General features: G+C 35.2%; 1 protein-coding gene across 10 annotated transcripts in view; it reads right to left on the bottom strand.

The window, feature by feature from the left end:
• Mmd (disintegrin and metalloproteinase domain-containing protein mind-meld) overlaps positions 1–14,941 on the bottom strand; it is a 154,771-nt gene that overhangs the window by 56,383 nt on the left and 83,447 nt on the right. For 9 of the 10 annotated variants that reach the window (XM_076381506.1, XM_076381511.1, XM_076381502.1 and 6 more), the window contains one exon: positions 7,996–8,046. The exons of the other annotated variant lie outside the window; for it this stretch is intronic. In XM_076381506.1, coding sequence (XP_076237621.1) covers positions 7,996–8,046 — 51 coding nt within the window. The remainder of the gene's footprint in view (positions 1–7,995; positions 8,047–14,941) is intronic. 10 annotated transcript variants of the gene reach the window in all.

The following is a 14,941-nucleotide window of genomic DNA, read 5'->3' as shown; positions in this document are numbered from 1 at the left end:
AACATTTAAAGTAGTAGGTATCTTAATATTTTTTGTAAGATGTTGTATATCATAACTCCTTATAGCAAGTTTACTCAAGTTACTGTATCAAAAATGTGTTAAAATAACTTCCATAAAATTTAGACTTTCTCAGTCTATTAATATCTATAACTTATTCGCGACTATATTTCATGGTAACCATAAAAAGTAGAGTTACTATAAATATTGTGACATTTTTATATCAGCTAAGAGCTAAAACACTAAATTATTCAACACCTCTGTTGCGCTGATATTCACGTAAAAGACGTGAAAACAGCCTTATTCAAACTTATTCATAAAAGATCGTGCCTGAGCCATAAAACTGCAGAAGATTCTCGTAAAAGGGCGAGGCGAAAGATAGAATGTTCCACGACGGTGACCTTCCCTCATAAACTCGGCGAGCATTATCAATCCGCGTGTGCTATAAAATTTTTATGCCAGAAATTTTCGCCGCGGCCACGTGCACGTTGCCCACCTAGCCGAACGAAAAGACACGAACACGAGTGTCTCGCGCTGCCTAGGATCGATCGAAGAACAGAAGCGTAACTTCATCCAGCCGTTCTCGCGCGCTTCGGAATAACAATGCAAAGTTCCCCGGGGGAAACGCCGGTTTTCTGTGCGGTAAAATTTCGTTGCTGAAACGAACGGCACCGAGGAACTGGTAACCCCCGCCTGGAATCGTTCAAACGCGAAATTCCCGCGGTTCGACTTCCATTGTAAAGTCTGATTAAGAGTGTTCCAGACTCGCGGCGGTTTTACCCTCCGTCCCCCCTTGGAATTGGTATTTACGGGCGCAAAACCTCCTCGAGGCTGGACGTAAAGCTTCGGCGTTGGACTTCGCGAACACGCGGCGCGAGCTGGAGCTTCTGGAAGCAGAAATAATCGCCTGGGAATGGATTCGCAGTAGATTTCAATCGGGATTAAGGGGTTGCATATCGTATCTCTGCAGGTGAATTGTTACAACCACAGATCTGATTAATTTGAAGTAAGAAATATGAACGTTTGCATAAATTATTTTCTTTAACTGTGTTAAAAGTGGTTAACATGAAATTGTAATTGGTTAATTGAATATTCTTTGAAATATTTATTTGATTCTATATATTTTTGACTGACTTGAAATTGTTAACTAAAATACGTACGTGTATTTCTCTGATTCTATGTGAAGATCACAAGAAAAGAACTTGATAAGTTCATATTTGTCCATTGTTTATTTTCTTTTTATGTTGTTTGGTAGCAAAAAGAGAGTGCTTTTATGTCACAGTTGAAAAGATGAAAATTTTAATAAATCCCAAGATATAACCATTTTCATAATGAGAGTACAGAGACATAATTTAACAAATCCATGTGAAGCAGGAAGAGAATATGATAAATTGACGAGGCACTCAAAGATATTAAATAGCTTCTAATAATTGTATTGAAGAATATTAACTATACTGGTTGCATGATTCGTTCAATTCTTAAAATTGTTCTCTTGCAAAATTTAGAAAATGAGACTTATCAAGGATTTTCCTTGTAGTCGTCATGTGCAATGAAATATTTGAATTTGATTAAGTATAAATCTTGTATAAATACCTACAAATAATACCTACTGATCAATTTATCACCCTATTGACTGTCTTGCTTTGACCTGTAATGCTTAAATTAATATCTATGAATCCTTATCGTATCAAGATAAAATTCCTTGAAATTTAAATATAAATTTTCAGAAATTAAAATTCATAAAATTGAAATAAGTATATAAAATGACTTTGAAATAGAAATTAAATATCGGAAAATCTTAAAGCTTTAATAATTTTAAGGGGACGGAGAGTTTAAAAATTTAAAGTGGCCTCACCTGGTATGCTAAGCATTAAGGCAATGAAATGCTGGTATAATTTCATCTTTATATTTTTTTGGACATATTGATTTTCCCTGGTGTATCGTTCACATGAAATAGTAAGTTATTAGAATTGTATTATTTTGATTTAAAGGGAGTTTTTAAAGAAAGCATGTTAGTTTGTAGTACGGTGGAATAAATCTCTTGATAATACTTTGTTTTAGTTTCCGTTTCGAGAAAAATAAATCATCTTGAGTTTGAACGGCTGTGTTTGAAATGTCTCTAACAATAAGATAAAAACACAATATCGTGAACAAATAACTGGAAGTATAATATTGAACATGTGGAAAAATAACATTATTTTAAAGTTAAACAGCGCTTGCCCTCGAGATTGTTTTAGTATCAGATATTTTGTCTGCAAAACAGACATATCGGTATAAATCCCTCCACAGCTTCATTTCCAAGAAAAACTATATTTATGTTTATCAGAATTAAATATTACGAGTATAAAGAAACTTTAGTTTTATTCAATATTTCAAATTATTACGTCAAATTGGATATTTTCAAAATGACTTCAGAAGACTTTTATTCAAGCATAAAGTAGGTACTAGATCATTTAATTGTTGAGGAAGTAAGTAATTTAATGAAAAATTAATTGTTCTTTCAAGTATTTTATTCAAAGAGCAGGTATAATTATTTTTTTTGAAGTTGTTTGGTTTCATATGCAGAGTGCAGATGAAGGGAGCAAAAATAAGAACAAATTTAATTTTTGCGAAGCGTGATTAATAGACTGTGGATTTTTACATATGTATTTAAAGAAAATTTTAACGTACGAAAAAAGTGTGGAATCCGCATAGCATGCAAAAATGTACAAAATATCGAAAATTAAATACACTTTATAATGTTACGGGAATGAAACAAATCTTCAATAGGCTTTTATTCTTCTAATTGTCTCTTAGAAAATAGGAATTTGCATAAATATCCGGAGTTTAGTGATCAATTTAACATGTTCAAATTCTGATGATACTTTAGCTTTTGTCTTAACATTAAACAAATTATGTAAGAGTTAAATGTGAAAATTGAAAACAAGATAAAGAAAAGCATAAAAATACCAGTTATTTTTATAATTAATGTTTTATAAATGTGAACGAATTTTAAACACCAGATAGATGCAATTGAAAAGCTCATACATTTATTTATTATCCAGCATTTCTCATGTAGATGATGAATGTAAAAATGGTATGATGCTATGTATAAATTAGAGTATGTAATAATTTTTAATAAAAGTTACATGTTAATATGTATAATGATTGCAATACAAAAATAGAATATTTAATTGACTAGTGTTTACTTATAATTGTCTAACTTCATTGCAATTAACAGAAACATTTTTACATAAATCTCGTTTTTCATTAGGAATTATGAAAAAACTACACGAACAGTTTGATTGAAATTACTACATTCGCTTCGAAACATTTCAATATAATTTTGTGCCGATTTGATGAATATAATTTTCTCGTTTCAGACATGAAAAGTGACAGACACGCAGTCTTCTTTCATTTCCGCCATATGCCACGGTAATAAAACGCGTCACCTTTTATTAACAATTTCTCGATAACTATATAGTAAATTGATTCCATATTTTGCATAAGGGTTTTTTGTAATCCGAATTAGTTTTACTCAAAATTAGAACGAAGTCTTGAATTTTTATGTTTACCTAAAAATTAAACTACTGTGCACAAGTATTTGAACACTTCCACATTATCGCAATGTGTAAAATACACCAAGTAAAATTCTGTGGTATAGTTTAGCTTACAAATCCCATTTCAGACAATTACGTAAGGTTTACAAATACTGATGAAAATAACATTTGATAGCAGTTAGTATAAATAAAAACGTGTAGGTATTTCATGAATTTCCAATAACGTGAAAGTGTCCAAATACTTATGCACGGTAGTGTATCTTAAAACCTTGTTCAGATTAGTCAAGTTACTTGAATTCAAGCCACTTGGGTTCAAGTAATTTGATGTCAAGTTTGTGTTCACGCAAATCAAGTTACATGGATTCAAGTGGTTTGAATTCAACTGTAACTTGACTTCAAGCTGTTACGCAAAAATAATAAAATAGCGTTGGAAGAAGTGGTGCATGCTGGGTATTTGGACATGTATTTTTCAAATGAGACATACACTTTTGATAGCTTCCTTGACGTTCACACGTTTGTTGATTTATTTCAACTTTGCTCGGTATGATACAGTATACATCATGGTATACATCAATTAATAATAATAAAGTGTATTTCAAGGCAAGGAAAAGTTAATAGGACGTCAACTTCACTTGAAACTTGAAAAGATATTTCAAGTCAAGTAATATACAGGGTGAATTTTTCGCTAGAAGACTCAAAAGCGGTGCCGCCGACTAAGCATTATAACAGAGACCTTGTTCCTCTACTTAATAAGCTATTGAATGTGTGAAGTTGCAAATATTAGGCATCCAAGAAACCGAAAAAATTGTTGCGAAATGTTGATAGGTCACACGGGCACAAACGTCTTCGCTGTAGTAGCCCTCGTCGTCGATGACACATTTAATAGCTTATCGGGTAGAAAGACAGAGTCTCTATTATGATGTTTAGGCGGAGGCAGCATGTTTAAGTCTACTAGCGAAAAAATCACCTTCTAACACGTTCCCACTGGTCAAATTGCCCCAAATCGCTTGAATTCAAGTAACTTGACTAATGTAAACGTGCCTACACAAAATGGAAACTTGAAGGGATGTTTCAAGTCAAGTAAAATAACAGACTCACATTGATCAAGTTGCTTCAAATCACTTACATTTAAGCTACTTGAATTCCACTAATTTAACTAATCTGAACAAGGCTTAAGATTTCAATTTTTTCATAGCTTATATTTTGAATCTTAATTAAAAATCTTCAGATTCCAGTAGTTCTAACCTAAACGATACGAATCAAAGGATTGCGTTTCCAATTGAGTCAATCAAATTACTCAAAAATCTCTGAATCGCTCTCCAATTAAGAATGATTTTAATCCTTGCAAATAATATTAGATGGCCTTGCTCTCGAGCTCGTAATCAGGAATCGCGTTCGTAAGTTTGTGCGTGAAATATGCGGTTAAACGTCAAGCTATCAGGCTGTCAGGCCGTTGATTATCGCATCCGGAGGAACGTCGCGGGTGCCCACGCCACGAATCGCGATTAATTTCTCACCGCTGCGACAGGTTATTACGTTCGCGAGCGGATTCGCTTTTCTGGCTGGTCTGCAGCCGGTCGGTCGCGCCGGGTACACGTGTAATTAAATACGAGCATGAATATTAATTTGGCCGAGAAAACGCGCGAGGGACGCGCCCCGCACCCCCGTCGTTTGCAATTCAAATCTTTTTTTTCCTAGCCGTGAAACGGAGCCGCGCGTTGTTCGCGTCGGACGAAAAGGAAAACGGTCCCGATCTCTCGCTTAACGATTATCAGGGACATCGAAGGGCTGGGGGATCCCGGTCGGTTCTATACACGGACGCGCGTTGTTCTCTCGTCTAAAATTTAACCCAATTTAAGTTTCGTGTTTCCAGCCAATCACCGTTGTTGACTTAACAATAAACCATTCTCCGCGTTCCCGTGGAACTAGATGTGTAACCGCAGATCGAGTTTCCGAGAGGGAAGTGCTGCAATGCGGTCTCCCTCCTACCCCCACCCTCCCCCTCCTCGACTCTGTTCCTTTGCGTACATTTCATCGCGATCGCGAGCAGATCCTTGGAAACCGATAAAGGCCCCCCATTAACGCTCTGCCCTGGTAAATTGATTACACGAGAAATCCTTCCTGCTACCCGGTTCGAGTCGATAGGTAAACTTGATCGAACAAAACGAGTGGTCGTGGTTCGACAGCACCATTTTTGGAAATAAAGGTGACTCGATTTCTTTGGGGCTGTGCAGATGTGAGATGGGTAGAGGGACGGTGGATAGGCAAGGGATTCAATACCGTCGTTGCTTCGGCAGACGGATATACAGACAGGCTGGAAGGTATAGGCGTAGTGGAATCTCGATTAACTGGACCTTGATTGAAGGACATTGTATTATTCAGAGGTTTGATTATTGTTGTGTTAACGATAAGAATGCAGTGGGATTGAAATGAAATTTCAATCTTGTTTTAAAGACAGTCTAACCAAATTTAGAAAACTAGGTATTAAAGAAATAGTATAGCTTTGAGTTTAATCTTAAGTCAAGCAGCTAAGGTCCTACACTATTAGGACATTGTATTATTCAGAGGTTTGATTATTGTTGTGTTAACGATAAGAATGCAGTGGGATTGAGATGAAATTTCAATCTTGTTTTAAAGACAGTCTAACCAAATTTAGAAAACTAGGCAATAAAGAAATAGTTTAGCTTTGAGTTTAACCTTAAATCAAGCAGCTAAGGTCCTACACTATTTAATCAATTTTCTTCATTTTCTTTTAAACGTGAATGAATACGCGTTGTTTGTGAAAACATTCATTGCTAAATTGAATAATATTAAGAAGTATTGTTAGTCTTCATAACTTTCTTTCCTATTCTTTATCAACCCTTTTTCTATTTTACTTTGTACTCTATCACTTTAAACATGGGTAAATAGATACCAATTATCAGTAATGTTAAGAAAAACTGACAATGGTTGAATGTAACCAAACGAATTGATAGCTGTCGATAATGAATACCAGTTACCAACAAAATTCCCATCGTCGATAATGGTTACCAATAATAAAAAAAATTTCTCTCATGGATAATGAATAACGGTGACAAAATGTTCCTGTCACCAGTAATGGTTATTCGTAACCAAAACCTATTTCTAATATCAGCAACAGTTAGTGGTGACTGAAACAAATCATTTGTGATGGTTATTTATAAGTAAAATAATTTAAATAAAGATATTAATTGTTATACTAGAATTTTTTAATTTGAATAATATTGGGTAATTAAAACTGTCTGGAAACTCAACAATATTAAGTCGAGTTGTAGATTTTTTTATGAATTGTGTCAGGTTTTTGAATGTATCTTCTGACACGAAAATATTAGGATTTTCGAAAATTTGAAAAAAGCTTGTTTGAATGAAACTATCATCAAGGATTTTCGTTCTGCGAGGTGTTTTCAAATCCTATGTATTATAAATTATGAGATAAAAGATGGAGTACAGAGTAATAATAAAACCAAATAAAGTATCTAATATTTTAGTTCAAAGTAATGGTTTCGTTTCGAAATATTGCTCATTTGCTGCAATAATGACATAACTTAAAAATCATAATTTTTCGAAAAATAAAGCAATAACTTCATTTCACGTAAGATCCGTCTTTTTAATATTGATAACTCAAAGACAGTTATTTTGTGAGTTATGTCATTACTGCAACAACACTTGTGAGGAGCACGATACTCTTAGAATTCTATCCCAACCTGTCCAGAGCATGGGGTACACCCACCATTGTCAGATTTTCGTCCATTTTTAGTTATAGTAGTTATGCTGTCTGACTATAAGTAATCAGGCCAGCTTTCCTTCCACCTTCTACTAGCCATTTCTCATTACTGCACAGTACAATTGCCCGAAGAAAGACAGAGCGAATATGTACTCGAAAAAAGTACGCGAAGGAGTACATAATCTCCTGCTTGCGCACTGAACGATTCCTTCTTTCGTCGCATGGAATGGGGGAAGGTTCGGAATGAAGAAAAAGAGAGAGAAAGAGAGAGAGGGAGAGAGAGAGAGAGAGAGAGAAAGAAAGAAATGTATATGTGGTAGTGTTCTCTTTCGAGCGATGATGTTGATGTCGAAGGCGCGATGAATTTTCTCGGTTGCGGCGAGTGGGTGCGGTTCAAAGCAAACGGGGCCGACTTTGAGGAGAAGTTTGCGCGTATTGTGTGTTTACGCGATCGTTTCGTAAATTTGCGCTCGCTGTAGTGCTTTGTCCCTGACTCAAAGGGGCCGGAAGATAGGCGCTTCGGTCGCAATTAGAGGCAAGACTTTCGCGCGGGGTTTTCCGCGAAACGGCCACGTTTCTTGCAATTAGTTGACCTAAACGAGCGGTTTGTGCGCGGTAAAAGTATAACGAAGCGTCGATGATTAAGCTATGGTTATTCATCGCAGAGCGAGGCTGCAATTAGAAAAGGAGACGACGCTGCCTCTGTGTCGCACTTACCAACAGGAGTTTCGTCGTTCCAAAAGGAGTCATCTAAAGTGTAGTCGGCTTCTGAAATCAGGCAAACGGAGAAAAAGGGATTAGTACACACGGCTGCGAGCGAGATGCGTGTAATAAGAGTTGATGGGAATGAGATTCTGGCGTAGGGTTCTTTGAGCTTCTTTGACCGCTGGAAGGATATTTCATATTGCTGCTGAGTACAGTCTTTATTCGTTATAGTTTTGCTATTCGTTGGCAGTCACGAATCTGTAGAGTGGAAGATTTATGGCGCTGAGACTAGTTATCAATTAGGCACTCGTGTAGGAGGATTCGTGAAAGTATTTATAGTATTGGGCATGTTTTAGTTCAAATGGTAGTAACTTTATTTAACCCCTAACAAATAAAGGTGGAGTTACTCAGGGACTCGATACTTGGAACTTCTCTAACATAACTAACTTTAAATTTAAAAATTTGTTAATTTATAAATTCCCAAATCTCAAGGTTTTCACATATTCAGATAGTACCTAATCTGTATTTTATTCAATGCTCCAATCTTAGACTTCCAAATTTTAAAAGTTTTCAATTCCTGAAATTCTGTATTTGAAGTATGATATAAATTAATTTTCTATTTTGTAATTAACTATTTCAATAATCAAACATGTCAAGATTTAATAAATGACCTCAGTTTATAACTGACATGTGTACAGTTTATTTAAAGAAAGTTGGTTTTCGTATTTAATGTTCAAAAAATTATTGCCTTGAATATTAGCTGATTATAAATTTATAACCCGGTTTAAAGGATACTTCATTTTTAATAGGTTTCTATTAGTTCACATCTAGTTCAAATTCTCAGAAGCTAAACTTTTTAAAATTTGTGATAACTTCTGCATAAATTATACAAAATTTAGTAAAGAAATTCTGAATGTTAATTATCTATGCACTGAATAAGTAGAAATCTTCAGTGTTTTACACGTAGGTACTATATTTCGAATATAGGTATTATATTTAAAAAATTACTCGAAGATACCTACTTTTCTTCTAGGGCCCTTAATCCTCAAATTAATCTCTGTATAAAAACAAATAAGTAGAACCTTAATTATCCGAAGCTCCACAACATTTAATCCTGAAGCATCCTGTTAATAGCTAGCTTTATTTTATTCAAGAAAATATTTTCTTCAACTATACTACTATTTCACTGTCTAAGGGTTTGGGTCTACTATCCTTTTATTGATATTGTACCCAATATGCAGCTTTAACTAACCAAGATTTTGGATCTTCCATGTTCGGTTAATCGTGGTCTTGCTGCATATCGTAATTGTGTTTTCCTCAAAAAATAGTAGAATCTATTCGCCCACATCGTAAACCTAATCTGCCAGATGTCTTCACACTGAGACACTGTATCTCAGTGTTCACCCTAAAAACTTCTCTTTCTTTTCCTCGTGACGATCGTCTGTATCGATCTTACAAGGCGCAGCTTGAAAAACACCGTTCTAATGGATGCACACGAGGGCGTGTTCGACCGCTGTCGTTGAAAATTGTCGAGTTTGCACGGAGAATTCCTCGGGGAACCACTCGTTCTGCAGCGAAACCAAGTTGCGCCCCAAAGGAATCTCGTACGGGAATTTTCCGCGGGGAGGAAAGTTTCGAGGAAGTTTGGCGAGTGCCTGTGACGCTTCGGGAAGATCGCGAGAGACCGTCGAGACTCGCATTGTCGAAGAGCGACGGATCGTCGAAGAGCGTTCCGGTTTTAATTTCGAACAGCTCCTTTGCGAAATTTAGTACGGTTCTCCTGGAAAGATTAAAGCGCGCGTTGACTCTCGGATGGTAAATATTTGACCAGCTGGACGCGAAACAACCGTCGAAGGGAGCGTCTCCAGCGACGAGTTAAGGCGTTCGAGTTGGGCGAGTTCAACAGTTTGCTAGGATGCTGGGTTTACCCTCGAGCAGCGAGCGCCAGTGTCGGACCCCTCCATCATGAAACTTCTCTAATCTTTTTCTCCTGCTGGCTGATGCACAGCGAAACTTTTCTTTGGGAAATATATTTTCGATCGTGGTGCATAAACCCAGACGTCGACTCGATCAGGTTGCTATTTTATTTCGTTCTACTTCTGAAGAAACTGTCGATATTTGGTAGGGTGGAGTGAAATATACTGTCCAAAATAATTGGACAAGAAATATTCAACATTTTGAATACTGGAGATTTCTAGCATACTGTGAATGTCCAAAGTAACTCTGCTAAATATATGTAATTTGTTATTAAATATACGACAAATTTTAATCGTCTTACATGAATTCTGTTTTAACGATTTAATAGACGGAGACCTATTAATACGTCTTTTGTCATTCGAACGTTACTAACCGTTGCGTTGGGCGTATTCAGACGTTTTTAGAGAGGGTAATAGCCGAGCTACAAGCGTTTCGTTTTTGTCAAAATCCCCCGGTTATTAAAGCGTTAAAAGGAACTTGAAGGATTATTTATAATCTCTAGAATATGAAACACTATATGATGCAATATTTTCAAAGCATATTTAAAGGAACAAAAAATTAATACTTCAAAACTCTTGTGCTACGTCAAAAGTGATTTTTATAGAAACTACCTTTTGCAAACTTAATCGATTAAAGCTGAAGCCAAGTTTTTTTGCTTAAATATAGTCATATAATTTTCATTTTTTGTATTTCATCTTGATAATAATCGGCTCTCGTCTCATACAAATATTAATACAAATAAATAAAATTTAATATCAAATATATGTTTGATATTAAAGTAAAAACTTAGTTAATAGTTAGTAACTTCAATCACACTCATTTATCACTAAAATCTATTAGTTGGTGGTGTTATGAAGTATTTGAACTAATAATAGGTAGTATGAGAAATAAGATATAGAAATCAATACTGTAATCTAATAAAGTTTATTTATTTAATATCGACAGTTTACATGCCAGTCTATTCCTTGAATAAGAAATATGATAAATAAATAATCCTATACTGTTGCAGTATATACATCTGTATACTACGTTTTTTATATTATTATATCTAAAATGTCATCAGATTCAATAAATGTACATATCAATTGACCTTACAATAAACATGCATTAAGAAAATACAAATATTAGTTATACCACATGCAGCATGTTGTAGTATTATAGGGTTAAATTTAAAACCAAAAAAGTACAAAAATTAATCAAGCCTAATAATTAAATTTGATAGCAAAACGTAATTTGAAAAAATATACAGTATTGTATATTTAAAAACTGTAGTAGTTATATAATACTTATTCGATTCTCACATCATGTATAGTAAAAGGTTATATTCAGTTTGACACCATTTAGCGTGATGCGTCCATAGGGTGTTAGTAAACTCAGCTACATCCATTACAACATTGGCACTGCACCAGTGCAAGATTAATTATGCAGATACTAGAGGGAGTAGTTTAGTATAAATTTTCAAAATCAATTTTCTTGAAAGTGGGACTTTGGAAGAGGAATATTTATTATACCCTTTCATTTCATTTTTACTCAAGGGATTTCTACACACCATTCACTATTCACACCATTTCATGCATTTTTTAGAATACTGAAAGCGAGTAATCAGATAGGTGTGTGCTATGGAATTCCTATTGAATTTGTAAATTCAATTTTTTTTTAAAAACAAAGGGCAAAAACATAATGTCTACATCCTTCATTCCAGTTTTATTTCCATGTATTATTTCTTACATGTGTGAGACTGCATGTATTTTGTCTAAATATCCAAGACAATCAAGTAGTTAGGTTTTGAAGATAGGAAATGAATCTTTAAAAAAAAATAATATATTGTATCTTTCTATTTTATTTTTATATGAGGAGCAAATTTTCAAAACTTCAGATTTTCGAATATTTAAAATATAACTTTTCAAATGAAAATTTGTAAACATTCAAATTTTTCTTTTTAAATACTTACTTAAAATATACATTTTCAAATTTTCGATTCTCAAATATTAAACTTTAAAAAATGTTGGATGCTCAAATATCGAGTACTTTTCCATTTTCGAATCTTCAAATATTTCAAATACAAATTTGCAATTTCGTAATTTTTCTAATTCTAAATTTTCAAACTTTCAATCATTGAAGACTTTAAAATGTCCAAATTTCAAATATTCAAGCTTATAACTTTCAAATCCTTGAACTCTCTTTATGTATCTGTTGTTCGTATCTCTGGATTTCAATACCAGAAACGTTGTATTTTAGTTCTGAGAGCTCAATCAAGGCGATTCCACCTTGGCACGATAAGAGTCGAGACATCCCAAACGATCGAGTACTCGAACACTAGGATGTGACGACCGAGTCGATAAATATTCACAATCGATTTCCTCGAAAACGAAGCCTCGCAAAACGATCTCCTCCGCACCGTTTCGCATTATTTTTGTGGTCAAGGAGCCACCCCCGCCCTCGCTCCGCCCATATTTCTCGCGAGCTCTTAGACCATGCACGGAAGGAAAAGGAGGGCAATATCCTTCGGATAAGAACGTTTACCGGATCGATCGAAATCCGAAAACACACACCGTGGTCCCCGACCTAAATCTGCGCAAGGATTGCGAGAGCCGACTGCTGAACGCACCGTTTTCCGACTCGCCTCCTCTGTTCCTGTAAACCGTCACGTTCGCGTTTCGCTGCACCTACCAATCAGTGACCGTCACGGTTCGCCGATTTCCTCCGTGTATAAACGCGCGTTTAGCACGTTTGGGAAGTTGCAGTGTCTGCGAAACGTCGCCGTCACGGAGATAGATTCCTTTGGCTCGCTCCTGACCTCGATAATGGACGATATTACCAGTGGACACAAAGTTGGAGGCGCGGAGCGTTAGCGCTATTGCTAGTCGTGAATATCGCACCCTGTGTCGCCTGAAATCTCGAAGAACCACACGAGTAATGCTGGCTCGGGACCAGGTGTTTACTGACTTATTGTTGGAGTCTAAATGCTCTTCTATCTGATTGACTGGCGATTGCTGACGACTGATCTCTGACGTACGCTGACGTGCTTCCTGAAGCACTGTCTGCTGATTGGTCAGCTATTGCTAATGAAATTAACCAATCAGCGGTAGTGCTGTCTAAGTATTTGAAATATTCAAGTACTTGAAATTCAAAGTAAGACAAAAGTTATTTTTTCAAACCAAGTCAAGTATTTGATTACTGATGTTGCTTGAATGTTTGAAGAAACTTGAAAGAATTCAATCTGCTCGACTGTTTGATCAGCTTGGTTTCATTCAAGTTGTTTGAAGTGTAGTCAAGCTTGGATACATCCATATTTTTTTTAAATTTTTATTCAAGATTTTGTAGATCTTATGCAAGCAAACTTTACTATTGTGGTTTAATATTATAATTAAGTAAGAATACATAATCAAGTTTGCTTGGATAATGAAGTTTATTTGAATAATTAACTTTACTTGCACTTTTAAGTAATTGATTTGGTTTGAACAATTCAAACTAAACTTAGCCCAGATTATATTTTCAAGCTACTTAAATAGCTCGGTACCTCCTTGCTCTTTTGCTTTTAGCGGACATTAGCCCTGGAAGAGATGATTGGAAATGTAGTAGCAATGGAAAGAGTAACCCCCAAAATCGCTCGTTTCTGGTTTTATAATTTTGGAACTGAATTTTGTGCTACATGTTGGTTTGTGATGAGACGTCAGTCACCACAACATTTTAAATTAAACTGACAATTAGTTTCTGAGATATGAAAGGTCAAAGTTAATAAAATATGTTGACGCATCAATCCATCAACATGAACCTTTGTCACCCCAAGAATAAAAACTTGCTTCAGGAGATTTGTTCGATTGCTAACAACTAATTTGAGCTTTTTAATATACACGTTACATCAACACTTTCTATTATCATTGATTTCGATTTTTGAGTATGATAATGGATACATTACAAATATCAGAATTTATAACTATTTACATTATTAACTTTTAAATGAAAGTTGGACATAGATAAGAACGTTAGAAAGTTTTATAAAAATTAGAACACATTTTAATATACTATTTGCTATGTTAGAAATCTAAGTTCAAATTTGTTATAAGCATTCAGAAAATCCCTGGAAATAATTTTTTAAATTATCGGATGAGCATAAGGTTTATAGTAGCGTGACATAGAGAAGCGTATGGACTAATGCTGTAATGAATTTTATCTCAACTTTAACCTCTTATATCTCAGGTCTAGCTTATAACTAATTGTCAGCTGAACTTAAAATTTTATGGTGATCGATGTCTCATCATAAACTAACATTTGGCATAAAATTCAATTCTGAAATTGAGGAAGCAAAAATAGGCGAAAAAAGGTATCATTTTAGCTTAAATGCACACAACCAACAATTTCCTCGGTCTAACTAAAGACCGATTACAATCTTGACAGAATGTTATATATCGATTGTCTTCTTACCTATTCGATAGAAAAATAAGTATTTTTCATTTGTAATCGGCCTTGTCAAAGGCCTTGCCTTACATCGGCATGTCTTACAGGTTCTGAGCCCGACATTCTGACTTAATACCCTTCAGAAATCCCACGATTTATAATGCATCATTGCTATTGAAGGCAAGAGAAGTCTAGATCAGGTCTGCGGAAAGTTTCAGCTTTCCGCTATACTTTCAGGAATACAGTCTACTGCTGCACGCCACTCGAATCGTTTCGCAGTATGTTGACTCTTTGTTGCAACGTAAGACGATCTGAGCTTAGGGGCGATTAGGTAAAAATCGTAGGAGTGGCTTCCGACACATAACAAGAGAAACGATCAGGCAGCATATATTACACTTGAATGCAATATATTTCCATATCAACCTGCAGGTACTATTGTCAGTTTTATCATACTGACATTTTATGTCATTCTTAACACACTACTTGATTGTTTCCTTATTTTATGTGCTGAAAAAGTCACTCATATGACTTTTAACCAATCGTCCCTAAGCTCCGATTGTCCTACGTCTCCGAGAGGAGCCAA

The sequence above is a fragment of the Calliopsis andreniformis genome, chromosome 6 (genome assembly GCF_051401765.1).
Source record: "Calliopsis andreniformis isolate RMS-2024a chromosome 6, iyCalAndr_principal, whole genome shotgun sequence".
NCBI lineage: Eukaryota > Metazoa > Arthropoda > Insecta > Hymenoptera > Andrenidae > Calliopsis > Calliopsis andreniformis.
This window is presented reverse-complemented; position numbering and strand designations above follow the sequence as displayed.